The sequence below is a fragment of the Phyllosticta citriasiana genome, assembly GCF_038021145.1.
Source record: "Phyllosticta citriasiana strain CBS 120426 chromosome Unknown IWZ02scaffold_12, whole genome shotgun sequence".
NCBI classification, from domain to species: Eukaryota; Fungi; Ascomycota; class Dothideomycetes; order Botryosphaeriales; family Phyllostictaceae; genus Phyllosticta; species Phyllosticta citriasiana.
The window spans coordinates 494,870-520,655 of record NW_027117289.1 but is presented as its reverse complement, the minus strand read 5'-3'; the positions used below and the strand labels follow the sequence as shown (position 1 = coordinate 520,655).

Sequence of the window (25,786 nt, the reverse complement as noted above, 5' to 3'; positions counted from 1 at the left end):
TCTATAGGTTAAATTAACGGTAAGGTAGTCTAGGCTAGGGAAAATATCTAGGTAAGGATTTACCTAGACTTAGGAAAGGGATTTATTTAGGTAGAGCATTATCTAAGGATAGGAGCCCTATAGGGAGGTTAGAAGAATTTATATTATAGAGGAGTAAGAGATTAATTATATGCTAGCTATATTATCTTATAGTATTATCTATAGTTTCTAGATAAATATTAGGTGGATGCCTAATTAGATAGCGTCCTAGAGTGCTACTTCTATAGCCTAGGCATTCCGGTTTAAGTTAACTTACATAACTTTAAGGTTACCTAACATTTATACTAGGGGGATAGCTTTATTAGATAATAGGGATAGTTTAGGTCCTAGGAGTAATAAGTACTATTATAGTTACTATACTTTAATGCTATATAGGTATATATTATACCTCTCTTTATATAGTATTTATAGTCATGCTTCTCTATAGCGTAGGGGCTAGTATATAGTAAGCATTTAGTCCTATTACGACACCTAGAGGAGCTATAGCTAAATGCTTAACATTTCGTATATTATACATCTAGAGTGATCTTAAGGAGCTTTATAACCCTAATACTTACTCCTATAAGATAGAATAGCTTTAAAATAGCTATCTCTACCTCTTTTACTATATAGAAGGCTATAATAACTAACCCTACTTTTTAGGTAGCCCTCCTTTCGGCTAAAGTAAGCTAGTATAGAGTTCTAATAATAGAAAGGCTAGGATTAAAGGTATAGACCTCTTCTATAATAAATTATCCGATATTAAGTAAGCGTAGGTCTTCTATAGGGATGCTATAGGTAATAACCTTATACTAGGTTTAGTTCTCCTAGACTATAGTATCTAGGAATAGGTAAGTAAAGAGGTCCTTATAAGAGGTAAGGAATTTAGAGTCGTACTAGGGTGAGCTAGTAAGTAGGATGTTACCCTTCTCCGTACATATTACCATTAACATAATAGGGCTAGATATGCCTACGTTCTTAAAGGCATTATTAATATTATTTCATATAGAGAGAGGGTTAAAGTCTTAGAAGGGGCTTTATTACTAGATAATGACCTATATATCCTATAGGGTCTTTAGGGGAGTAGTAGCTAGCTTTATAGTTATCTTTAGGTAAGGAGTTATTATGTTTAGTTTTTTAGTAGGAGTTACTTTCTAGGCTTAGGTTACGTATAATAGTTTAGCTAGGTTTATAGGAAGGATAACTAGCTTTTATAGCTATTAAACCTTTACTCCTAGCGTATAAGTAGTATTTTTAAGGGAGTAAACTTAAGTAGTAAGTACTAATAACGTATTACCTACGTAACCTATCTTAGTATAATCCTATAGGACGTTACTAAGGTTATAGAGTCTTTACTTTTTACTTATATTATACGTAAGGTTCATTACGTATAGGATGTAAGAGAGGACGATATTAATTACCTCCTAGGTAGTATTAAAGTTTAGACGAAATCTAACCCTAGTCCTTTTTCCTTAGTAGGTAGGGTTAGGTTTAGAAGTATCTACGGGGATAGTTCTCTTTAGCTTAGTATACTATTTCTTAACTAGGCCTAGTATAATAAGTAGTAGAGATAATAGGGGGAGAGGGCTTATAGGGAAATCCTAGTCTATTTCCTTAGGTTTATTAGCTAGTTAAGTAGGTAGTAGGTCGGACGGTATAGGGGTATCCTAGTCTATTTCCTTAGGTTTATTATGTTACGGTTTCTAACTATTTATATCCTTAGATAGATCCTACGGTTAAAGTATTAGGCTTAAAGTACCGATTCTCTATATATACTCGCTTAGATTAGTACTTTAATCCTACTATTATAAGACTAGCTTACTACGACTAATTATTACTATAAGAAAGGAGTTAACTTACGTATCTATATCTTAATCTCCTAACATTTAATTAGTCGTCTATAGATAATAGAGTAGTAGTAGCTAGATAATTAGGCCGCCTAGTAGGTAGCCTTATAGTAGTAGTAGTAGGGGTTACCCCTAGATAAGTAGGCCTACCTTATAGAATAGGCGTACTAATAGTAGTAGGAAGCGCTCCGCGCGTAATAGTAGAACTAGTAGCTATACTACTAACTAACCGCCGGTCTATTAGATCCTAATATTATTTAGTTACTATAGTAGTAGATAGCCTACTAGGCTAATAAGAAGGAGCATAAGCACTAAGTAGGTAAACTAACTAAGATCTTACTAGAGATGCCTATTTATAAGGGTGATAGGGATAGACTAGACGCATAGATAGATATAGTTCATAATAAGATAAGCCTAGACTATACTAACTACATGCTAAAGACTTAGTTATTTACTATCTAGGCTAAACTTAGTAGTAAAGCCGCCTACTAAATAACGCCCTAGTTTAAATAATATAGGGATAATCCTAGTATGACCTTTAAGTAACTACTTACGCACTTAGAGCTAATCTATAGTAATTCTTACTAAGTAGTAAACACATAATACTAGATATATACGTTATACTAGTAGGGAGCACCGTTCTAGGAGTTTTTTACTAAGTTTAATCAGGTCTTATAGCTAGCTAGGGGTGATAAGTAGCTAGATTTAGCTAAGATTAGCCTCCTAGAGAATATACTAAGCCGTAAACTATTAGCCTAGATAGTAGGATTAGCCTTAGGAGGAGAGTCTTAGGACTAGTATATAGCCCTTCTCATCTAAGTTAGTAATTCTATAGAGAGACTTAGAAATAATAATAGTAGCGCGTATAACGGTAGTTACTAGGCTAATAGCTAATTTTATAAGGGTAGGTTAATAGGTTAGTCCTCTAGTAGCATAGTAATAATACTATAAGGACGGTTAAACTAAATAAGTACTACCCCTAAAGCTATAGAATAGGAGCCTACTAGCCTAGCCTACTTAGCTATCTAGTATACTAAGTAGGTATTAGACATAGAGGTAAGCTAATAATATATATCTAAGCTCTATCTACGTTATAGTAGTAACGCTTACTTTATTAGTAAGTGCCTATATAAACCTACTCATCCTCCCTAGGCTATAGTAGTCTAGCTATTACTAGAGGATGAGATTAAAGATATTAAGGAGCCTAAATTAGGAAATAAGGAACTCTAGCTATAGTCGCGGTCTAGAGTAAAGTTATAAACTAGAGGAGGTTAAATAGTAGGATTATAGTCTATTAGCGTAAGGCTAAATAGTATATAAGGGGTGAATCCCTACTAGTATTAGCGCTAGTTAATTAAGTATCCTATACTAGAACTCTTATTAATTTAGGGAGTAAACTATATATAATAGTAACCTTCTAGTTCGTAACATGTATGAACCTTCTAGTCTATAAAATTATGCCTATACTAATACTTAGACTAAAGAGCTTAGGATAGTTAGTAAAGATAGTAATAGAGTTTACGCTTAATTTAGGAGGATACTTAAGGATAATCCTTACCTATATAGTACCCTAACTCCCTAATAGTATTAAGTTACTAATAGGAGTACTATAGCTCTACTAAGAGAGGGTCCTACTAGACCTATTAGCTAGGAGCCTTATATTTAAGGATACCGGCCTAATAGTATAGGAGGAGGGAAGATTAGAGGTTAAGGATAGAGTCTACTTTACTTAGGCTATCTCCGCTCTAGTATACTAACTACTTACCTAATTAGTAGCTAAATAGTAGAAAGGATACATGTTTATAGCGAGTCTTACTAATATTAATAAGGCTTTAGTAATAAAGCCGGTTATTAGTAGTGATAAGATCCGTTACTATCTACCTAAGTAGATTAGTAATAAGTACCTACCGTTATTTAATAAGGCTCTTACGGATTTACTCCCTCCTAACTAACTAGGAATTAATTATAAGATTAAACTAAATAAGCTACTAAATAGGAAGGACCTAGACCCCCCCTAGGAACTACTATACGGGATAAGCTATAAGGAGTTACTCATCTTATATAAGATGTTATATAAGCTCCTAGAGAAGGGGTTTATATATATAAGTAGCTCTTTAGCCGCGGCTCTAGTACTATTTATAAAGAAACCTAGTAGAGAATTAAGGTTTTATTACGATTACTAAGCTCTTAACACCCTAATAAGGAAGGACTATTATCTACTCCTACTAATTATAGAAATATTAGCCTAGATTAGATGAGCGCGCTAGTTTACTAAGCTAGATATAGTCTTAGCATTCTACCACATTTATATTACTAAAGAAGATAAATAGCTAATAGCCTTCTATACCTAATTTAGACTATTTAAGTAGTTAGTAATACTATTTAGCCTTACTAACGCCCCTAGTACCTTTTAATAGTATATTAACTAGGTACTAAGAGAGTTTCTAGATAATTACGCTTTAGCCTACATTAATAACATTCTAATCTTAATAGAGGGATCCTAGAAGGAGCATCATTACTAGGTTAGAATAGTAATAGACCGCTTACTTATAGCGGGTCTCTATATTAATATTAGGAAGTATAAGTTTAAGGTCTAATTAATAAAATACCTTAGCTACATCATTAAGGCCGGATAAAAAGTATATATAGACCCGTCTAAGGTTAAGGTAGTAAAGAACTAGGCTAGACTAACTACTATTAAGGCTATATAAGGCTTCTTAGGCTTTACTAACTTTTATTATTATTTTATTAGTAGTTTCTTAGAGATTATAGAACCTCTTATTAGGCTTATACGGAAAAATAAGGAGTTTAGATAGGATAATAAGACTAAGAGCGCGTTTAAGAGGTTAAAGCTAGCATTTATTAAGGCGCCTATACTAATATAGTTTAACCCGGAAGGAGAGATAGTATTAGTAATAGACTTATTAGGTTATGCTACTAGGGGAGTCCTTTACTAATGTAATAATTAGGGAGTCCTCTAACTAACTGCCTTCTACTTAAGGAAGAGTAACGTACATGAAGTAAACTATAAGATCTATAATAAGGAGCTCCTAGTAATTATTAAGGTGCTAGATGAATAGGATTACCTATTAAGGAGTATTAGTAGCTTTACTATCTAGATAGACTATAAAAACTTAGAGTACTTTATAACTAGTAAGCGGCTAAATAAGCATTAAGTCTACTAGGTAGAGAAGCTTAGTTAGTATAACTTTACGATAGTATACATCCTAGGGAAGGATAATACCTAACCGGATATACTATTATAAAGAGAGTAAGACCTACCTACTAACGCGGATAATAGCTACTTAAAGTACCGCTTTACCTAAATACTTAAGTCGTTACCCGCCGGCCTTATAATAATAAAGGCTAGTTAAGAGGAAGAACTAGTAGAGGAGGACGCCGTATAAGCGTACCCTATTATATTAGGTAGTAATAATACTAGGGCTAAATAGATAACTAATATATAGAGAGAGTTAGTAGGAGAGGACGGAGCTTACTAGGCCCTAAAGATAGTAGTACTTAGTAGGAGTAGGATAGTACTAGTAGAGCTCTCCCTTAGTAAGATATTAATGTCTAACCTAATAGTAGATAATAGAGGTAACCTTTATTAGCATAGTTACTTATAGGTGCTAGATTCTAAACCTCTATAAACTAGTATCCTCTAGATAATATATGACTCTCTAGAGGTGATCTACCCTAGTAATAATAAGATAGTATCCTAGCTCTACTATCTTAAGTTATTTTAGCCGAACTATAACGTATAGGTAAAGTGATTTAGGTGTAATTATAACGTCTATAGAGTGACTAAATTCTAGAGAGACCGTAAGTAAGGACTACTCTAACTACTCCTAGTTCTAAATTAATAGTAGTAAGAGGTATCTATAGATTTTATAGGCCCTCTTATAGCTAGTAAGAGGAATACCTATATACTAGTTATTATGGATAGGCTATTAAAAGGCGTAATCCTAGAACCCTATTATAATCTAATAGCTAAGGCTATAGTGTTATTATTCCTATAAATATACTACTAGCACTATAGGTTACCTAACGCTATTATATTAGACCGGGGTCTATAGTTTATAAGTTTTTTATAGGAACATATCTATAAACTATTAAAGATTCGGTAGCGTCTCTTAATAGGTTACTACCTAGAGACGGATGGTTAGACTAAGAGAGTAAACATAGAGGTTAAGCGGATATTAGCTATGTTAGGTAACTAAGTATAGGATGACTAGGCTAACTACTTACTAGTTATTAAGTTCATATTAAATAATAGGATATTAGCTACTATAGGCCTTAGCCTATTCTTCTTATTATATAGTTATTACGCCGACCCCTTATAAATAAGACTCTTAGAAGGCCCCTAGCACGTTACTAACCCGTAAATACTAGTAGTATAAGGTAATACCATCATAATAAAGATCTAAGAGGCTACTACTTAGGCGGAAAATATAATAACTACATTCTAGGTAGACTAGGAGTAGTAGGTAAACCGCTATTATAATACCTTACTAGTATATAAAGTAGGTAATAAAGTTTAGCTAAGCCTTTATAACATCTCTATAGACCGTCCTATTTAGAAGCTAGATTACTAGTTAGCGAAGTATACCGTAACGTAAGTTATTTTAAATAAGGCCTACTAGTTAGATGTACTAGGCACTATCTATAATATCTTTAATGTAGACCTACTATAACTAGCATCTAATAACGCCTTACTAAGCTAGGTATATACGGATTATTAGCCGCCTATAGTCATTATTAATAATAAGAATAAGTAGGAGGTAGAATATATACTAGATAAGCGTTAGCGTTAAAACCGTTAAGAGTTCTTAGTAAAGTAGACCGGGTACGTAAGACTAATATAGAAACTAGTATCTATATTTAAGGACATAGTAGCCGTTAATAAGTTTAAAGCTAGTTAACGAGTTTAGGTTAAAAGTAAGGGAGTGCTACTAAATAATAAGTAAATAATAGTAGACCCTAGTAGCGGAACATCTAATAAGTAATAGTACTATCTAAATAAGCTACTAGTAGTACTACCTATGCCTAGGCGCTATAGTACTAGGCTTAAGCGAGTAAACTAGCTAGATTAGGACTCTAACTAATAGGGGGCTACTAGTAATACATACTAACTACGTAAGCCTACCTATAATAATCCTCTTTATAAGGTCTAGAACTACTAAACCCCACTTACACTCTACTTACTATTCTACTAACTCTATAATCTTTATGACTATACTACCTTATAACCTTATTATCCTACCATACTATAGATACTAATAATAACTACTTATATAACTTACGTAACCGCGTTACTAAGCTTAAGAATCCCCCTCCTCTAGTTAATACTATAGACCCTACGGCTCCTTCTATTATCCCTATAGACCTAGCCCCCCCTCCTAATAAGGCTAACCCTACTACCTACCCTAACGCTTACCCTAGTAACCCTTACTTTAGTACTACTCTCTATATCCCTCCTATCTTTAGTAATATTAAAGACCTCCTTAGTATTAAGCTCCGCGGTTACTACTTTTATATCATGTTAGGCTCTAGTTAGGATGACCTAGATAACTCTATCTATAATATTATTACTACTACTAGCGGTATAATCCTTCCCTTCCCTAACTTTAGTAATACTAAGGATGAAGAGGAGGACTACTTAGGCCTATTCCCTTCTAGATCTATCTAGCGTTAGATTATTATAGATAAGGTTATTATTAGTCTTACCCCTTATAATATCCTACCTATACCTAGTTATAACATGTACTAGATCTTACCCGCTAAGCTATATATACTTATTACTATTAGTATTACTAAGCTACCCTAAGGCTAGTACTATTTAATCTATACCCTACCCCTATTCCCTTACCTTAGTATTAATAAGCACTTTACGGTCTAGTAGGGCTACCTATTACCTAGCTATATTACTAACTACTACATCTACTTATAGTAGATCTATAGTAATAAGCTAGAGTATAACGTGTTTATTATTTACTACCCTAATACCTACCTCTTTCTTTCCCTCTCCCTTAGTAATATGATTAAGGCTATAGGTAGCCTTATCCTTAACCGCCCTAGCGGTCTACCTAACTATAAGACCTAGTTCCTTACCTACTCTACTAGCGCTAACATCCTACTATTTAGCTAGCTACCTAATAAGTATAAGTCTAGCTAGGATCTCATCCTTCCTATTAAGTAGTTCTACTACCTAATCTTTATCTATATTAGGAACCTCCCTAACCTAGGCTATATCCTCTATAAGTACCCTAGTAATAAGGAGTTCTAGGCCTACCTTATCTCTTATAGCTTTACTAATAAGTAAGCTACTATAGTAACCCTAGTAGCTACCTTAGCTCCTACCCTTTCCTTACTATTCCCCTTTTTTTATATAGTAGATTAGCGTTACATTTAACGGCGTAAAGGGGGGGGGGGGGTATTATTACGGTTTCTAACTATTTATATCCTTAGATAGATCCTACGGTTAAAGTATTAGGCTTAAAGTACTAATTCTCCGTATATACTTACTTAGATTAGTACTTTAATCCTACTATTATAAGACTAGCTTACTACGACTAATTATTACTATAAGAAAGGAGTTAACTCGCGTATCTACGTCTTAATCTCCTAATATATTAGCGAGTTAAGTAGGTAGTAGGCTAGGCAGTATAGGGGTATCCTAGATTTTATAGTTACGGTTATCTAGTAGAAGGGAAACTAGTTTAGGTAGGGCCTCCCCCTAGGGGGTAGGTACGGGTATACTTATAGTACGATACTTTAGAGGGTAGGTTTTTACTTTCTAACTTTAGTTATATACGTATAAGCCCGTACTATAGAGTTATAGTAAGTATAGTAATTTTCGATTTTTTAAAATTTTTATATATAGTAATAACTTATTAACGTATAGGCTTTTTTTTAAGAAGTAGTAGCTAAACTAAAGAAGAGTAATTATAAATAACTTAGGTAGGTAGTAGGCTAGGTAGTATAGAGGTATTTTAGGGGGTATTATTAGTATTATCTAGTAGAAGGGGGACCTAGTTAGGTATAGTCTCTCCTAGGAGGGTAGGTAAGGGTATACTTATTATAAGGTAGTAGGACTAATACTACTATACTAGCTAACCTAAAAAGGTATAGTAAGTAAGATAGTAGCTATCTTACTTAGTTAGTCTATATACTAGGGTAGTAGCATAATACTTATAGTATAAGATTTTAGAAGGTAGTTTATTACTTTCCTACTATAGTTATTTATATCTAAGCCTATACTATAGGGTTATAGTAGGTATAGTAATTTTAAAGTTCCTAAAAATTTTTATATATAGTAATAACCTATTATTATATAGCCTTTTTCTAAGAAATAGTAGCTAAACTAGAGAAGAGTAGATAGATACTATTATAGAGTATAAATATATAATCTATCTCTAGTAAAAGATATATAATAGTAGGAGATAGATAGATATAGAACTACCTTCTAAGCTATAATAAAGTAGGTATAGAAAGAAATAACTCTTAGTATAGATAATAGCTTACTAAGCGTAGTTATACTAGTATATATAGGTAGATAACTACTTCCTAGATATAGCTATAACTATAAATAACTACCCCTTTAATGAATCTATAATAGTAGACGACTACTCCCTAGGTACGGCTATAATAGTAGACGAACGCTCCCTAATATAGGTAGGAGCCGTTATATTTCTTCCTATACCCCTACTATAGTAAGCTATAAAGGCCCTAGTATAGACCTATAAAGATAGCGCGGAAGTTAAGTACTAAGACTTAAATTTTGCCGAATATCTAATTAAGAGAGAGATACTAGCATTAGTAGAGGAAGTAGCGCCTACATAAATGGAGGAGTCATAAAGCGCAGAATCAGACAATATGCGATTGCTTTAAGGGGTTACCGCGCCGTCGTGATCATCTATCTACGTCGTTAAATCAGGAGCAAGACGAGCTTATCGGGGAGAAAACCGCACCACACCTGCCCGCTCATGCGTGGCCCGCTAGCTAGTTTGTCTCTTCTAAGGGACGAATGGAGTTTTGTTTGCATGATCTTCATGCACAATGAATGGGCTTCCCAGCTCTGAGAGCACTGGATAGACCGGGAAAAGCATGGGAAAAAGAGAGTGGCTATCTGTCTGAGAGAGAGTTTTTGAGAGGAAGGTAGGAAAGCTTTTTTTGTAAGTGTGTACACGGGGGAGCGAACAATGCAAGATGATATCTTTTCTTTGAAGAGCATATTCCAGCGTCTTCTCAATCTACCATCCGTCCATCATATCCACCCATTCAATCATTCCGACCCAATGGGCAGTCAAGCCCAATGGTACAAATCCTCCTGTACGCCTTTTTGGTTTATCGTTCGTTTCAAAGGAATTCCCGTAAACCGCAGGCCAGAGAAGGGGTATACTGCTGTGAACCGAAGAGAGCCCAAAAACCAGCCGGCTTGCGACTCATCGCCTTTAACCGGTCATTTGCTTCAACTCCTGCGCCCGCTTGTTCAAGTGAGAAATCTTGCGGAGAGCCGGGCTGGCCGGCTCAGCCTCGGCAATCTGCATGTAAGCGGCCTGCAGCCTGGTGGAGAGGACATCCATGATCTTGGGTGCCACATCCATTATGTCTGGATCGCTCGGGTTGATGCAGTTGAAGACAGTCTCGAGCCACATGAGACGCTCCAATACGTTCTTATCGAGAGAGGAGGTGACAGCAGCGGAGACGGAGAGCGCGACAAGCGGGCTCAAGTTCATGACATACGCGGGGTTGCAGCGGACGAAGAGGTCGTCAAAGAGCTGCGCTTGACGCGGGGAGTGAAGCCACTGGAACTTTGCGTTAGATATGGCAACCCAGTTTCAAAACAGAAAGAACTTACCATGATCGTGCCCTCCTCATATTGACCCGAACTCATGTGCTGCGTAATTTCCTCCAACTCACGCTCCTCCTCAGTCTTCTGAGCCGGCACAACAACCTGAGATCCGACAGTCGATCCAGGCGCTGACGACTGAGAGTATGCATCTCCCTTGCCACCCTGCTTCTGCAGGTTTCGCAGCTCCGCCAGGAGGTTGGCTTGCGCAGACGACATGCCATGAACGGTCTCGGCCAATTCAGTGACAAGGTGGGTGAGGCTGTCAATCTTGGCAGCATCTTGCTGGCGCTGGTACTCCGCTTGGCGAAGCTGCTCAGCAAAACGACGCTCCATATCACCGCTAACCTGCTGAGCAGTGTTGGTGGTGATGTTGTTCATCAGGTTGTGGAGATTCATAGAGAGATGCTGGTCAATCTGTCCAGTGACCTTGTGAGAAACGAGATCCGAGATGAGACGCAAAGTCTCTGGGTCCTTAATGGCCATGTTGATGGCAGCAGGGAAAGACTGCTTGAATTCACGAGGGACCGTGGTAGACACGGTTTGAGCGAGGATTTCGGTGAGACGGCGCTCAATAGTAGGACCAACAAAGTCGTTGAGCGCAGGGATGACAGTCTTCTGAATGTTCTGGGTCACAATGCGGGAGAGAGTCTTTTCCACATTCTCCGTCAAGGTGCTGGACACCAAACGCAGGACTGCGTCCAAGTTGGCTGAATTGGCTGCTTCCTGGACACGCCTATCGTCGTCGAGGCGGCGATGAAGGCTTTCCAATTCCCTGGCAAAAGTTTTGGAGAATTCCGCAGAGACTCCCTCCTCAATCTTCTTGGCCAATTCAGGGTCGATCGAGCTGCTTGCCGCAGCTGCTGGACCACTAGATGGAGCTTGATTGAGCAATCTCGTAGCCCATGCAGGAATCTCATCGACGTTCCTTTGCGTCTCCGTGGGCGGAGGCGTCTTGGCACGCTGAGCAACATTGGCGTACGATCCAAGCGCAGCTGGAGGCACAGGAGCCTTGGAGGCGCTTGCGGCCGCAACCGGGGTCGGAGAATCAACAGTGGGAGCCGCGGATTTCTTCTTCTTTTTCTTGTCCTTATCGCCGTTGATGATCGCAGCTCTGGCGGCATCTTGCTGGTTCTCAACCCGCTCAAGCGTGGTGGCGATCATGGACGCCGTTTCAGGTGTCTGCGAAGTTGCCCGGGACCTGTTGACAGGGTCTCTCTTAACGACCTCCTTTGGCACGGGCCGGACAGTACGAGCACTCGAGGTGCTCTGCTGAACAGATTCTCCATTAGCAGACGACTCGGTGGTGCTGGGTGCCGCTTCGCTAGCAGCAAGCACGCGAATTTCGCTGAGGTTGATGCTTCCATTCGCAGTGGCATCGATCGGGTACATGACCTTGCTGTCCTTGCTCCAGCCAAGATCCTCCTTCTTGATGCTGACGCAAGTGACGCCCTTGGAGTGCATGACGTAAAGCTCGAAGAGAGTGGCATCATCGGAACTGTCAGGCGAAGCAGCGGGCTCTGGGAGCATCTCCAAGCTACGAAGCTGGCCTTTGGAGGCGAAGGAAAATTCACGAATGCCACTCATAATGGCAGTCGACTCGGGCTTTGGAAGCTCGGGGTCCTTCTCAACAAGGCGCTGAATGTACTTGGCCTGGGACATGGCAGGAAGGTTGTATCTTGGCGCGGACAGGTGGATGAAGTAGATGGAGTTCCTGGTTGGGTGACCGACAGCCAAGATTCCCGTCTTTGGGTGGTACGCAATGCTGCAAATAGCGTCCGACTCATTCTCGTGGGGAAAGTTGATCTCCTGGACGGGCTTGCCCAGGCCAATATCCCAAAGCTGAATGGTGTGGTTTTGTTTCAAACCCACAATGAGATATCTGAGCGCGGTGCCCTTAACACACGGGCGCTCTTTGTCAAGGAAGTAGACCGATGTTGGCCAAGACTTGTCGCCTGGCGCGACAGTGGAGAGCTGCAGCAATGGGTTGCGGATCTCCCTCGCCGGCAAGCGACCCGGCTGATCGCCGTCGTTGGCGTCCTGGATAAGCTCGCGAATATCCCAGAACCTCAGTCGACCGGCCTTGTCGAGGGAAGCAATGACGGTGTCGTCCTCGCTGAATGCAAAGTCCTTGCCAGCCTTGCCAGTAACAATTCTGAAGGAACGATCTTCGAGGTATTTCTCGCTGTTACAGATGCGAGTCTTTTGATCCGCGTACGCAGGATGCTTCGCCACGTTGGGAAAGACGATGAAGATGGACTTGCCACGGCCGATTCCAATGAACTCTGGATGACGCGAGCTCTTCTTTGCGCGCGTCTTAAGCTGACCGCCCGACGTGTTATCGTCTTGTGCCGGGACTGGAGGGAAGATGAAGCCCTTGGTTTCCAAGGGCTCATCGCTGAAAGTGTCCGAGCCTGACTGGCACTCCACCTTAGCCCAGAAAACAGTTCCGTCGACACCAGTGGCAAGAATGCTTTCAGACGCCTGAGATTGCTGGTTTGGCGCGCCCGGCGGGCGGGTGCAAATCTGCAGGTTGAAGATGCGCTCCTTGGTGTTGTTGAAAACTTGCTTGTACTTGCCATTGTCCTGGCGAATAAGGCGGAAGCCACCGTTCTTAGACATGGCGTAGGCAATAAAGAATTTGGACACGGACACCAAATTGCGATCGATCTGGTCAAACTCCTTCTTCAGGCGGGCAATGTCCATGATGGTGCCCTGACGAATAGGAACCGGCGGGTCGCGCAACTTTCGAATCTCGATCGAGACGAATGGCCTCATGGGAAAGTTGTAGACGGGAACGCCCTCGTCTTTGCCAGGGCTGTCCTCGGCGCTCTCCCAGCTGTCGGCGACCTTCTCTTGAGTCACGTCTTCAACCACGCCCTCGACAGCCTTGGCCAACTCCTTGGGCATGCTCTCTTCGAACTCACGACGCGTGTCTCTATCCTTCAGCTGCGCCTGCGCATCAGCAGCGACGTCACGAACAGCGTTTTCCAACTCTTCCTTCTCCAAAGGCGTTGCTGCCGCGTTCTCACGGCCAGCTTCCTTGTCAATTATTGCCATGGCCTCGATCACCTGCTTGTCAACCTTTTCGCCAACTTCGGCAACAGCCTCAGCAACAGTCTCAGGTGCATGTGGCTCGTTGACCGGGCTAGGCGAGCTGGTGGCAGAGAGCTTCCTCGACTTGGAAGCAGGAGCAGAATTGCCCGTAGCGGACGGTGTCTCACGACCGTGCTTCAAGATTTCGACTTTTGGGGTGTTTGCGCCAGAGCGATTATCGGGCTTGGGCCCAGGGGTGCGGTTGCGAGGCGACGAGGCCGAGAGTTGCAGGAAAGGATTGACGTAGGTGAAGAGGGTATTCTTGGGCACGAAAGCGGTCGTTTGCGGTTTGTCGCCAGCCGGCGAGGACGAACCCTGAGTACCAATCTTTTCAGACTCGAGTTTGGTGTTGGCAAGGTTTTGGGCGAGGTCGTCGACCTTGGTCTCCGGTACATCTTTTCCAATGGACGGCGGAGACTGAACGGAGCCACCTTGAGGCGGCTTCGGGTGGTTGAGAAGCCTCAGAAGGAGCTCCTGGGGGTTTTCCGACTGAGCTTCGACGGGCTTTGTGGGAGCTGGCGAAGCAATGGGTGGCGACTGCGTCGACGCATTGCCAGAGGGCTTGCGCATGAAAGAAGCCACCAGGTCCGATGCCGAGATGGCTCGCTCCTGTATACCCGCCTGAGCTTGCGGCAAAGTGTTGGATGAAGGGCGACGATCGTTGGCGTTGTCCTGGCCTATGGGCGACGGCGTGCTCGCCTGGTTGAACTTGAGCAGATTGAGAAGACTGACGGTGCGATCGGCGTTGCCCGTCTCAGCTGCCGGAGTGTTCATGGCCGAGGTGTTGGGGCTCATGATAGCAGATGGGTGATGAGGTTGAGGACCTCCAGGTTGAGGACTGTAGATGGGTGAAGAGATGGTGGGTTGTCGGTTGAGGGTGCTGCTTGGGTTGGCGGCAGCAGTAGAAGCGCCAGGCGAGTTTGCAGAGTTTGACGGGCTTTGCAGCCTGGCAAAGAGCTCCTGCAAATCCGACATGGTGGCAGGCCTCACGCCAATGCGGCAGCGAGAAAGCGAAAGACAATGTTCGTTGCTGATGGGAGCAAGGAACGGGTCGAGTGGGAGAAGCTATGATGATGATGTCCAACACACAACGGAAGATTCGCCGCAGCAGCAGTTGAGCCGAGGATCCACCGACCCTTGTGCCGCAGCCGCACCGACTCGTTACCTTTCCTGAACCACAGAGCAAACAGCATTATGAATCGTTTCACTTCTTGTACCCGACTGTTCTCATTTCATCTTTGATTGCTCTAGGGTTTATTCTATCCGCAAGTCCAGCTGCTGCAATGATCGGTCTCTCTCACCGTCTGCTTTTACACCAAAAAAGCAGTCCTTGCTCAAACGAGCCTAATCCTGGTCCGCATCACTTTTCTGCAGCTCCATGCATGCCCCCATGTGGCCCAACTGATTCACCGAAACTGTACAACTCTCGTACCTATGCTTCCGAGCAGCTTTGTCCTTCCGGCTTCAGGGCCCGTGACTTCCTCCACAAACCGAAGACATGTCACGTTTGGCGGGACTGGATATTCGTAGCCCTGCCACTGGGTGGGGCGAGCGTCGAAGCAACGAAGTTGACCGCCATCCTTGATCGAGTATAGTTGCACTCGTCGTCCCTGCGCAGCGGCAACGACTCCAGAGTCGGGATGAACGTCGAGGCCAGATGAGACTGTGTACTCGTTTGAGTATTTGAATCGAAAGACGGACCTTGTTTCTGTCAGTCAGATTCCAATGATGTGATACTCTTGGCCGATGCTTACTTGGATCTGTCTTTCCTCTCGTATGGTCCCGCCATGCGCAAGTCGTAGAGATTCATATTGTTTCTCAGACCTGCAACGACGAGGCGAGATTCAGAGTCGCCACGCCGAATCCCTATGACGGATGAAGGATGGCTAAGTCGTAAGGCAGAAGCTCTGGTCCTGAGGTCGTAGAGAACGATATTACCTGAACGAAACCCACTGGCGAGAACATTCGGTGAGAGCCATTCGAGAGCCAAGGCATCGTCATCTTTCTCGTCGTGTTGGTCTCGCTGGTACGCAGAGAACGCCTTGTACTGCACCCCGTCCTCGCTATTTTCAATATTGACGACTGGGTAAGACTGTCAGTTGAGAAGTCTTCCAGGCCCAGGTAATCCACCCCATCTACTCACCCTTGCTCGAAGTACCGACGGTGAAGATGTCCTTGTCTTTGACAAATGTGTTTGCTGTGCTTGTCCAGATTGTATCGGGTTCGTGCGGGCCCATGGATACGTACCAATCCACGTAATCCCGGTCGTCATTCCTCGAAGGCAAGTGTGCGTTCAACGAGGACAAGTGTACTTCAGCAGTGCTTGGACCTCCCAATGTAGTGTAGAGGAGAGTTCGATTTGGTCCGACAGTGACCGACGAGACGTCGGAATGTGTGGCTATCAAAGTCCGTCTGTGCCATGAAGGGGTGCTCTTGGGGCCATTTGTGTTTCGATGAATTCCTTCGCCATCACGTAGAGCCAGATGAGGGTCGACAAACGTACTGGCCAAGCATTTGTCGCGACCTGAGATTCCGGTGATCAGTGTAAGACCAAGGGCGTCATAATCGAAGCTTCGAATGACGTTGCTTGGATGAATTCGTCGATACCAATAGTCATGCAGCTCAAGGAAGAAATTCGCCTCGAACACGCTTGCCAGCGCTTTGGCCCGAGAATTCGAATCAGATTGCAGTCCTTGAAGTTCTCTTGTCAGGGTCCATGAAGCGGAATTGGTGAGCATAGGAGAACGCTTCAAGGTCTGAGCTTCCCGTTGCGCTTTTTCAAAGCCTTCTCTCTTGCGTTTCTACATTTTGTTAGTGAATCTGTCAAACAAGAGACTCTCCAACGTACCTTAGACAACGTTTCCTGCTTGTTGACAGCATCTTGAGAGTATTTTGAACCTGGAGGCGCGTGATGGTTCTTTTGAATTTTGAAGTACTTCTTCTTTTCAGGATCTATAAATCCGTCATCTACTATGAAGATGACACGAAAATAATCCAGCCTTACCGTAGTAGAAGCCCGGCAAAGTTGGAGGCTCCGGCATGATAAGAAATGTTGTGTGCAATGCCCTGCCACTGCTGGCGAACGTCCTGCGTCTCCCCCAACCACAAAACTCAAGGTAAGTACCTTGAAACGCTCATCCAACCTCAGAGCAAGTGTTTCAATTCGATGCTCCGGAGATCGTTGAGCAGAGAGACAATGCGTCGCAGCCAGACTCCAGAGCCACCACGCTGGAGGTCTGTGCATTCTTATCGATACGAACTTTGCCTCATCCCAATTCGATGACGCAGCCGGAGCAACAACATGGTATGTCCGGAGGAACTACGACAGCATGACCGTTTTGTACATTTCCCCTCTCACCATCCGACAGACATCCTCGGTCACTTTAGCTCATCAACCTCCTTGACCAGCGCCGGCAGAGAAAATTCGCCCGAAACAAAATCGCCATCGACTGAAAACTCGCCGCCGTATATGCTCTCGCTCTCGCGGCAACTCCGCCACTCCCAGATTCCCCGCATGCGACTTGCGCAAATGGCTAGCCACCTCAGCACGAACGGAAGCGCCAGCGATGGTGGACAGGGCGGCGCGTCGGCCGGCTTCAGTCTTCGCGATCTCCCCAAGTCCAACGTTTTTACCTCCAAGCTTCCTGCGGACCCAGCCTTTCCTACGCCGCGAGACTCGCACAATGCACCTCGAGAGACCCTCGGCCCGCGCATGGTCAAGGGCGCCTTGTACACATACGTGCGTCCGGAACCAGCATTGTCGCCGGAGTTGCTGGGAGTCAGTGAAGCCGCGATGAGAGACCTTGCGATTAAGCCGGACGAGGAACGCAGCGAAGAATTCGCACACATCTTGGCGGGGAACGAGATAATATCGTGGGACGAAGAGACGGGAGAAGGCGTGTACCCGTGGGCCCAATGCTACGGAGGCTATCAATTTGGACAGTGGGCAGGGCAGCTCGGCGATGGACGCGCCATCTCCCTCTTCGAGACGACGAATCCGAGCACCGGTGGCCGTTATGAGCTGCAGCTGAAAGGCGCAGGCAAGACTCCCTATTCGCGATTCGCGGATGGCAAGGCCGTGCTGCGCTCGAGCATCCGTGAATTTGTCGTCTCGGAATACCTGAACGCGATCAAGATCCCGACGACTCGCGCGCTGAGCTTGGTTCTTTGCCCCAAGTCCCGCGTGCAAAGGGAAAGGCTTGAGCCTGGAGCCATAGTCGCACGCTTCGCTCAAAGCTGGATTCGGCTCGGGACATTTGACCTCTTGCGCGCCCGCAACGACAGACAATTGCTCCGCGAGCTCGCCGAGTATGTCGCAGAGAACGTATACAACGGGTGGGAATCATTGCCCGGCAAATTATCTTCGCCAGACTCGACGGAAGTACCTCGGGGCGTGCCGAAGGAGAAGGCGGAGGGCGAAGGCAAGGATGCCGAAAACCGCTTCGCGCGGCTGTACCGCGAGGTAGCGCGGCGCAACGCGCTCACCGTCGCCGCCTGGCAAGCATACGGCTTCATGAACGGCGTGCTGAACACGGACAACACGTCGATCCTCGGGCTGTCGATGGACTACGGGCCTTTCGCCTTCATGGACAACTTCGACCCGGCGTACACGCCCAACCACGACGACTTCCTGCTGCGCTACAGCTACCGCAACCAGCCGACCATCATCTGGTGGAACCTCGTGCGCCTGGGCGAAGCACTGGGCGAGCAAATGGGCGCCGGCGAGTGGTGCGACGAAGAAGAGTTCGCCAAAGAAGGCGTCCGCCAGGCGCGCGCCGACGAGCTGGTGCAGCGCGCCGAGCACCTCATCGAGAATGCGGGCGAGGAATACAAGGCCGTCTTCATGGCCGAGTACAAGCGCCTGATGACGGCGCGCCTGGGCCTCCAAACGCACAAGCAGTCCGACTTTGACGATCTTTTCTCCGAATGGCTCGACCTCATGGAGGCGCATGAGCTCGACTTCAACCAGTGCTTTCGCAGGCTGAGCAATGTCAAGCTCGCCGACACCGAGTCGCTGGAGCAGCGGAAGGACGTCGCTGCCCGCTTCTTCCACGCCGACGGTGTGGCAGGCGGCGAAGACGCCGCGAGAGACCGCATCGCCGCGTGGTTGGAGAAGTGGAGGGCCAGGGTGCTAGAGGACTGGGGCGAGGGGCAGGACGAGGCCAGAATCGCGGCCATGAAGGGCGTGAATCCAAAGGTAATCCACCACCCCATCCCCCAAAATCGCCATGATGATTTGGTACTGACCACGTGCCGCAGTTCGTGCCCAAGGGCTGGATCCTGGACGAGCTGATCGAGCGCGTCGAGAAGAAGAATGAGCGCGATGTCCTCAAGACTGTCATGAACATGTCGCTCAATCCCTTCAATGAAACGTGGGGTTTGAATGACGAGGAGGAACAGAGGTTCTGTGGAGATGTGCCCAAGTACAGTCGGGCAATGCAGTGCAGCTGTAGTTCGTAGACACCATTTTCCGAAGAATTTGATGGCTTTTCAGGGGGTGTTCTGTCGATTTTCACCGGCCCATCACACACGCAAATAGTGAGAACTTGACCGCAACAACAGGCCGATTATAAAATCATGTTGACTCCATTCTACCTATGCACTGTGTAGTGGCGTAAGCTCTAAATCTATCCGTTGCAATGCCTTCCGATAAACTCCATGAGTGTTCCAGTTGCCCACCAACGACTTTTCATCCACCACCTAGGCGTTGACGGTCTCAGCCACACCGACTTCCTTTTCAACAGTCTCCTCATCTTCATCCTTCCAATTCCAGCACAAGAACTTCCAATTCAACTCCGCAGGTCTCCAGAACAGTCCATGGCCCAGGCCCTTGTCGTCGGCAGTCATGCCACCTGATTTGCACATGCGCCTTCTGAAGACGCATCGATTGAATCGAGAGTGGAGAATGGCCATGGAACACATGACGCAAGGTTCGTGGGTGAGGTAGATTTCGAGGTCGACGCAGAGATATCCGCCCGGCGTCATGTTGTCTCTGGCGAAGACGTGCGATTCGAATTCGGTGCGAGGCTCGACCGCAAACGTGGGGAAGACGGGCGTGGTTTCCTCTGGGCGTGGGAGCGTGGTCGTCTTTGTAGAAGCAGGTTGCGATTTGGCAATGCGCAGCCTCTTGTCGCCCACCATGCCGATGGCGCGCATGACAGCGTGCGCCATGACATTACCTTGTTCAGCGCTCTCCGTGACCGCTTCGGAAACGTCAGTATCGAGGCCACACTTGCGGCCATCGCCAGCCACAGCCACGAGTTTGGGAGGTTCGGTAGCCCTGCCATTGCCGTCGAGACGCCTCTCAATGATAACGCAACCGACACACTCTCCCATGCCCTTTTCAGAAGATTGCCTCGCAGCCTCTTCTGCCGCTGCAAGCCATAGTCCAACCTTGGGCTCTATTTCTGCCGCTGCATACGCAACGCTTGGTGGATGAGGGCCGAACGGGTTAGCGTTTCTGTAACCGACGGGCCAATACTGCGCAGTCCACGCCTCGGCCTGCTCCGTAGAGATCGGAGGGAAGGTAGGAACTGGAAGCTTGTGGACGACCAGTGGAAACGGCTTTGGCGAAGAAGCGGCAAATGGTGGGTTGTCGTTGAGCAGGTCCTCAAGCTCGGGTTGCGGGATAATGCTGGTGGGACCAACCAGCAGGATGCGAGTGTCGTCCTGGCCTTCAACGCGGGTAGGCTCGATAACTTTGAGCGCAGGTTCAGGCAGGAACGAAGGCTCTATGACACGCCGGAGGTGCTGGAGGGCGGCAATGGGCTCATGCGGGAGCGCTCCTCGGAGGACTCTGTTTCGTGTTAGTCTTTAAGAAATGTTGGAGCTTATGGAAACAACATTACCGGACAACAGCGCTGGCAGCTCTGGCAGGAAGTTCCACGACATAGACCTCGACTGTGACCGGGGTTAGCACTACTGCGCGGTCAAGGATGTTGGGTCAAGAGCCCGTGCGACATACGCGTCTCATTGCTTGCGCGAATCTCGCTCTTGGTCTTGAGCTGCACGAGCTTGCCAGTGATGGGCTGGACGTCAAATTTCTCCAGCACGGCATCCTCATCCTCGCCGGTGGAGAAGTGGTGAACGGTCATGACATCGTCGCTGGTGGAACGAGTTTGTCGAAGGCGACGGCGGCGGTTGGCCGAAGCGCGAGACGAGAGGCGGGCCATTTCAAAAATTTGGCCAGGGCGCGATGCGATGCGCGACAGGGATTGTAACCGAGTAAGGAACAAGGTTGAGAGTCGGTTTAAAGCGACGACATGCCATGGTGGTGAAGTCGTCTTGTCCATTGTTATTCACCTGCTGCCCTGGGCTGGTGCTGATTTTGGAAGCTGCTGGTCGGCCTGCCGTCGTGGAGCAGAGCAATTGCATGCTGCCAGCAAACTCCCTCCCTCCCTCCACGCTCCTGCTCCAGCGACGCCATCACCACCACCTCTGCAACCATCGAGCCTGTGCAACAATCAGTCTTGTCTCAAGACTCACAGCATGTCTCAAGACTTCATCTCAATCGTGTCTCTTCAACCATCGAGCCTCCGCCTCTTGTTAAGCTCACCTGGGAGCATTTCTGGCCACTGCACCGCCTGACTTGCCGCATTGGGAAATGGCAACCTTGGCCTGCCTCCATGTGCCTCTCTCATGCCAAACACATGGCTTGTCCTTTCCATCGTCTCTCTGCGAAGCTACCTGGAAATCGCTTCCTTTCCACCTTCCACCCAGACGACTCCGCAAGCAACACCTGGCACACGGGAGCAGCATGTGCCACCCATTGAGGCAGACAGCACGAGCACCAAGTGCAAAGAGGGATGAGGGCATCCGCCAGCCACAAGCGATGACCCCGCAATATCTCATGACGGATTTCCGCACCTTTCGCATTCAAACATCGCCTCTGTCTCAATGAGAATCTGAGCCCTGCTCAAGGCGTCGAACTTGCCCTCGCAGCGCTGTTACTGCGGCCGCTTGCAGGACTACGTGCAGGGGCGACTTCCGCAATGGCCAGTCGAGTATCAAGTTGGGCTATTGCCCCATAGCAATTGCCGCATCCACACCTTTTCCGCGCTTCATCGTACTGGCGGTCCACCCACCAACACATCGGCCTGGGGGTGTACGGATAGCTGAATCACTCAAGTTCAAGCAGTCGGAGCCTCCTTGTGCAAAACATGTTCACGTGCACGAAACCTCCTGTCCGCGCCTCTTCGATGATTCGCCTGCCAGAGTGAGGTCAATACTCAGGTATCAGACACGGGCAAGGAGGCTCTATTGGCGATCCCCCTTGGTCTGGAAAGGCCAGCTTGGAAGGAGCTCAATGACGCGCACGCATTTGCGCAAGGCATAGGGCCTGCAAACCAGTACTACTATCTTTTTCAACAAGGTTGCGACACTGAAGGGCAGACTGCACAGCACATACCAGATCTCTTCGACGCCAACAGCGCCCCGATCCATCATTGCGTGCCGTGCACAAAACAGCTGTACGAATATCGATCGATGTGGAACTGCAATGAAGATGGAAGGAAATGCTCTCGACCAACCCACGAACACTTAAATCTTTCCGTTGCGACACCCAAAAACGCTTTTGAGAATTGGGCGCCTTTGATCACCAAGAAGTGGAAGGACCAGACCGACCAGATCGCCGGTCGCGTTTCTCAACTCCAAGCCCAGGGCTACACCTGCGTTTGTGGCCAACCTTTGAAAGACACAAGCTCACCCACGGCGGAGGTGACGGACGGTTACCGCGTCACGCAATTGAAGGGCTCTCCGGTCGCTTTCAGGGCCTGCGATGGATGCTACACCGACTGATACCTCCTTGGTTCCCAAGTGGCTACTGTTGACCAGTTTGATGCCTGGAAATCGGCAAGGGCTGCATTTCAGCCGCCAAGGTCGAAACTGTGGGGTCGGCGTGAGTCTGTTCCAGTTCAGATGAGAAGGTCATGGGAGATGTCAACAATCACGCTTACCAGAATCTCGTCAAGAAGCTGTGTAAGACCTGCTGTCGCGTCCGTCTCGAACAGCGTCATTGGCAGATATGGAGCAAGAAGAAGAAGAAGAAGAAGAAGAGAGGAAGTACGCTTTTAAGATTCTCGTCGGTTGGAAGGGTTCAGTCGAAGTCCAACTTCGAGAATTTCCCAACGCGTCCGACTGCGCTGACTGGCGGGCACCTTGCACGTCTTCTCGCATAGCTTAGGAATTGTACGTAATTGAGACGACACTGCAATTTCTGTGTTGTCGCTCGAATGATTCTTGTGAACACACTCATGATGTCTTAAGGACTCCTTGTCATTCCTAAGGACAGTCGCTTGAAAGCTCCTTGTCTACGTCTGTCGAAGGGCATGAATGCCCCCCAGCAAGACCCTTCTCCAAAGTCCGAAGGTGTCTTGTTGCCCTGATTGACTGTTGCCCAAATGCTTCAAATCTGCGTCCTGCCAAGCCAACGAATGCTCCTTGCCCTCCTCCTTCGACCTCATCGTTTCTTTCAGGGGGGTTGCGACCAATTTCAAAGGGGCTTGCATTGTGTTTCTTCCCGCACAGAAGTCACAGGTATCACAGTGTCACATGAGCACGGTAAAATTCACAGTACAGACAAAGCATTGGAGAAGGAGAAAAAAGTTTGAAATTCGTCATGAATGTGCTGTGCGGTATTGAGAACAAGTGGAAGTGCTTTTCGTGAGATGCAGAAATTTTGTACGAGAAGTACAGAGAGCGATCAGGCTATGAAAAAATGGAAACAAGGAGAAAAGGTGCTGATGTGAATGCCAATATCCCAACACCAAAAGCAAACTTTTCAACTCAATCCCATTCGCAGATTCATGGGGGTATCCCAAAAACAAAAAGAAAACGCCTTCGACCCATGCAAATGCAAAATGCTAAACAGCAAGCTGAAAAACAGCTATGAAAAGGGGCGATTTCGGTACCAAAAAAGGGCAAGAGACGTGAGAGGAATGCACCATTCCAAAAACCAAAGGGTATCACCAGAGAGCAAAACGCCAGCCCGTTGTTGAAAGAGGTCCCCGTTGTGTCCGTCGCAGTGGTGTCGTGATTTACTGCGCCGAGCCGTTGTCCAGACCCCTGAAGAAAAAGTCCTCCATGCCGTCCGATACGTGCACAGGATGTTGCCCAGGACAAGAGCGGACCCCAGGGGACGCCCCTGGAAGGCCTATTGAGCGGCCGCCTCGTTGATGGAGGATGGGTCCAGGGGATTTTCCCGTTCCCATGCTTGAAAGCCCGCGCATAGGGCCTCGTTGTCGGCCTGCACCTGGCCGAGGATTGGATCCAGGGGAGGCGCCAGGGTAGGAGCGGCGAGGCCAGCGATAGGGACTTGTGGCACCTGTGGTGCCGTCGGAGGAGAGGAGGGGGCAAGGGACGAGCTGTTGGCAGGAGTATGCTGCTGAACCCCCCTCGGCGGCAGCAACGGCGACCTTTGGCTTCCATTGGGCGGCCTTTCGTCGCTTGGCCGCAGGTTCGGAGGCCTCCTGGGCAGAGGCCGCGTCCAGGGTACGCTTCTTGTTGGTGCGCGCGCACCCTGGGCAGTCCTTGATCCACTCGTTGACGGTGGCTTTTGCAGGGGGCTTGTACCCCCTCGACTGCATCTCCTTGACCAAGGAGTCGCGCCCACAGTGACCCCTTTCGTGGATCTCGTGGACGAGCTCTGCCGCCTTGACGTCGTACAAGATGACGCCGGCCACCTTGTCGCCGCCCTCCGGCTCGACTTGGCGCTAGGAAGTCTTCCCCTTGCCCTTGCCAGATGGGGCTGGATTTTCTAGGGCATTTGGGTTGCCCCAGCAGAGACCGACGCCGTTCCCCGTGGTAAAGATGTTCGCCTTCACCCAGTTCTTCTTCTGGGGGTTGTCGAACGTGCGCGTTCGGCCCCCGAGCTTGCCGTCGACGAATTGATTGAAGGCCGTGGAGGACTTCAACTCGTCTCTCTTCTCCGCCTCCTTCATGGCGGTCCACTCGTACGTGTCCAACGTTGGCAGGTCGACCTTGTGGGATGTCGACCTGTTGGACGTCGAGCGGAGTCCGCCCATCCAGCTGCGGTGGATCCGGATGAATGCGACAACCGAGCATTCTTTGCAGCCGGCCGTCCTCTGCATGTGGTTGTCGTTGGTGCAGGGACGGCCGCTGTCGACAGCGGCGTCTACTCTTCCGCTGTAGGCCCTCCTTGAGGTCCAGATGTCGGTCCCTTCGGCGGCGTTGTCGTCGGTGGGGGTGCCGGAGGCTGCAAAATGTTAGTAATTCTGGCTGCTTGAACAGGTACAGAGGAGGGCTTACCGATCTCTGTGCCCGGTGGGGCGGTATCGACGCCCTGGTGGAAGCCATCGGGGTTGGAGACGTGAACCCCTGAAGAGGTCTCCTGACCTCCCGAAACATTCGACCCGCCGGGGACATCCGACGAGCCCGGGCCGGTCGACCTGGTGGGAGCGTTGTCGTAGAGCTCCTCGTCGGTTGTCATGGTTGAGAGTGGGAAATGGTTTGAGATGGGCAGGAAGGCAGAGGTCGATGCCGGTTTTTACAGGAAGTCGATTGCCTTTCCATGGCTGACTGTCGCTCAACCAGACTTCAGAGTGTGCAAAATCACAGTCTGGGAGAAAAACAGCGTGATGGCGTACCGGTTGAAAGGTGGTTCTGAAAGTGAAGATGTCGTACCAGTTCCAAATTCAGATTCAGAGTGACCGAACACCGACAGTAGTTGAGCCAGAATTCATGGCAAACCAGGGGCCCAACGTGAGGACTTTCTCTTCGCCATTTTGTCAATTCGAGGGTCAATTCTCTCGCATGATCGGCTTTTGGGATACTGATTGAGCAGCATTTTCAAGCAAGATGCTCATTCCTTGCCAGGACAAGGCAATGAGGGTCGAAGCAGGGAAGCATATTCGGCCTCGAACCGCGAATGGGAGGCTTTGGATCAGGCCCTCGAACGGTACCCTGGAACGTTGAATGGATCTTCTCGAAAGCGAATAGGCGACTCATTGATGCTTAC

General features: G+C 47.0%; 5 protein-coding genes across 5 annotated transcripts; 1 reads left to right on the top strand and 4 right to left on the bottom strand.

The window, feature by feature from the left end:
- Nucleotides 1–10,208: 10,208 nt before the first annotated feature.
- On the bottom strand, nucleotides 10,209–14,886 carry IWZ02DRAFT_57585 (uncharacterized protein). Its single transcript, XM_066770914.1, has 2 exons — nucleotides 10,726–14,886; nucleotides 10,209–10,672 (listed from the first exon to the last, which is right to left on the bottom strand). The coding sequence occupies exons 1-2, from the start codon at nucleotides 14,785–14,787 to the stop codon at nucleotides 10,319–10,321; spliced, it is 4,416 nt and encodes a 1,471-aa protein (XP_066619991.1). The 5' UTR covers nucleotides 14,788–14,886; the 3' UTR covers nucleotides 10,209–10,318.
- A 76-nt stretch (nucleotides 14,887–14,962) lies between these two features.
- Nucleotides 14,963–17,113, bottom strand: IWZ02DRAFT_459153 (uncharacterized protein). Its single transcript, XM_066768068.1, has 5 exons — nucleotides 16,817–17,113; nucleotides 16,661–16,764; nucleotides 15,956–16,613; nucleotides 15,567–15,894; nucleotides 14,963–15,513 (listed from the first exon to the last, which is right to left on the bottom strand). Exons 1-5 carry the CDS (start codon nucleotides 16,851–16,853, stop codon nucleotides 15,219–15,221), a joined length of 1,422 nt encoding a protein of 473 aa, XP_066619990.1. The 5' UTR covers nucleotides 16,854–17,113; the 3' UTR covers nucleotides 14,963–15,218.
- A 228-nt stretch (nucleotides 17,114–17,341) lies between these two features.
- On the top strand, nucleotides 17,342–19,272 carry IWZ02DRAFT_383202 (uncharacterized protein; the record flags this gene model as incomplete). Its single annotated transcript, XM_066765265.1, has 2 exons — nucleotides 17,342–19,009; nucleotides 19,072–19,272. The coding sequence occupies 2 exons, from the start codon at nucleotides 17,342–17,344 to the stop codon at nucleotides 19,270–19,272; spliced, it is 1,869 nt and encodes a 622-aa protein (XP_066619989.1).
- A 240-nt stretch (nucleotides 19,273–19,512) lies between these two features.
- On the bottom strand, nucleotides 19,513–20,906 carry IWZ02DRAFT_382967 (uncharacterized protein; the record flags this gene model as incomplete). The annotated part of the gene is made up of 3 exons (XM_066765250.1): nucleotides 19,513–20,608; nucleotides 20,661–20,712; nucleotides 20,777–20,906. 3 exons carry the CDS (start codon nucleotides 20,904–20,906, stop codon nucleotides 19,513–19,515), a joined length of 1,278 nt encoding a protein of 425 aa, XP_066619988.1.
- Nucleotides 20,907–23,284: 2,378 nt separating this feature from the next.
- Nucleotides 23,285–25,024, bottom strand: IWZ02DRAFT_459147 (uncharacterized protein). The gene has a single exon (XM_066768067.1). The coding sequence runs from the start codon at nucleotides 24,871–24,873 to the stop codon at nucleotides 23,614–23,616; it is 1,260 nt and encodes a 419-aa protein (XP_066619987.1). The 5' UTR covers nucleotides 24,874–25,024; the 3' UTR covers nucleotides 23,285–23,613.
- Between the last annotated feature and the right edge of the window lie 762 nt (nucleotides 25,025–25,786).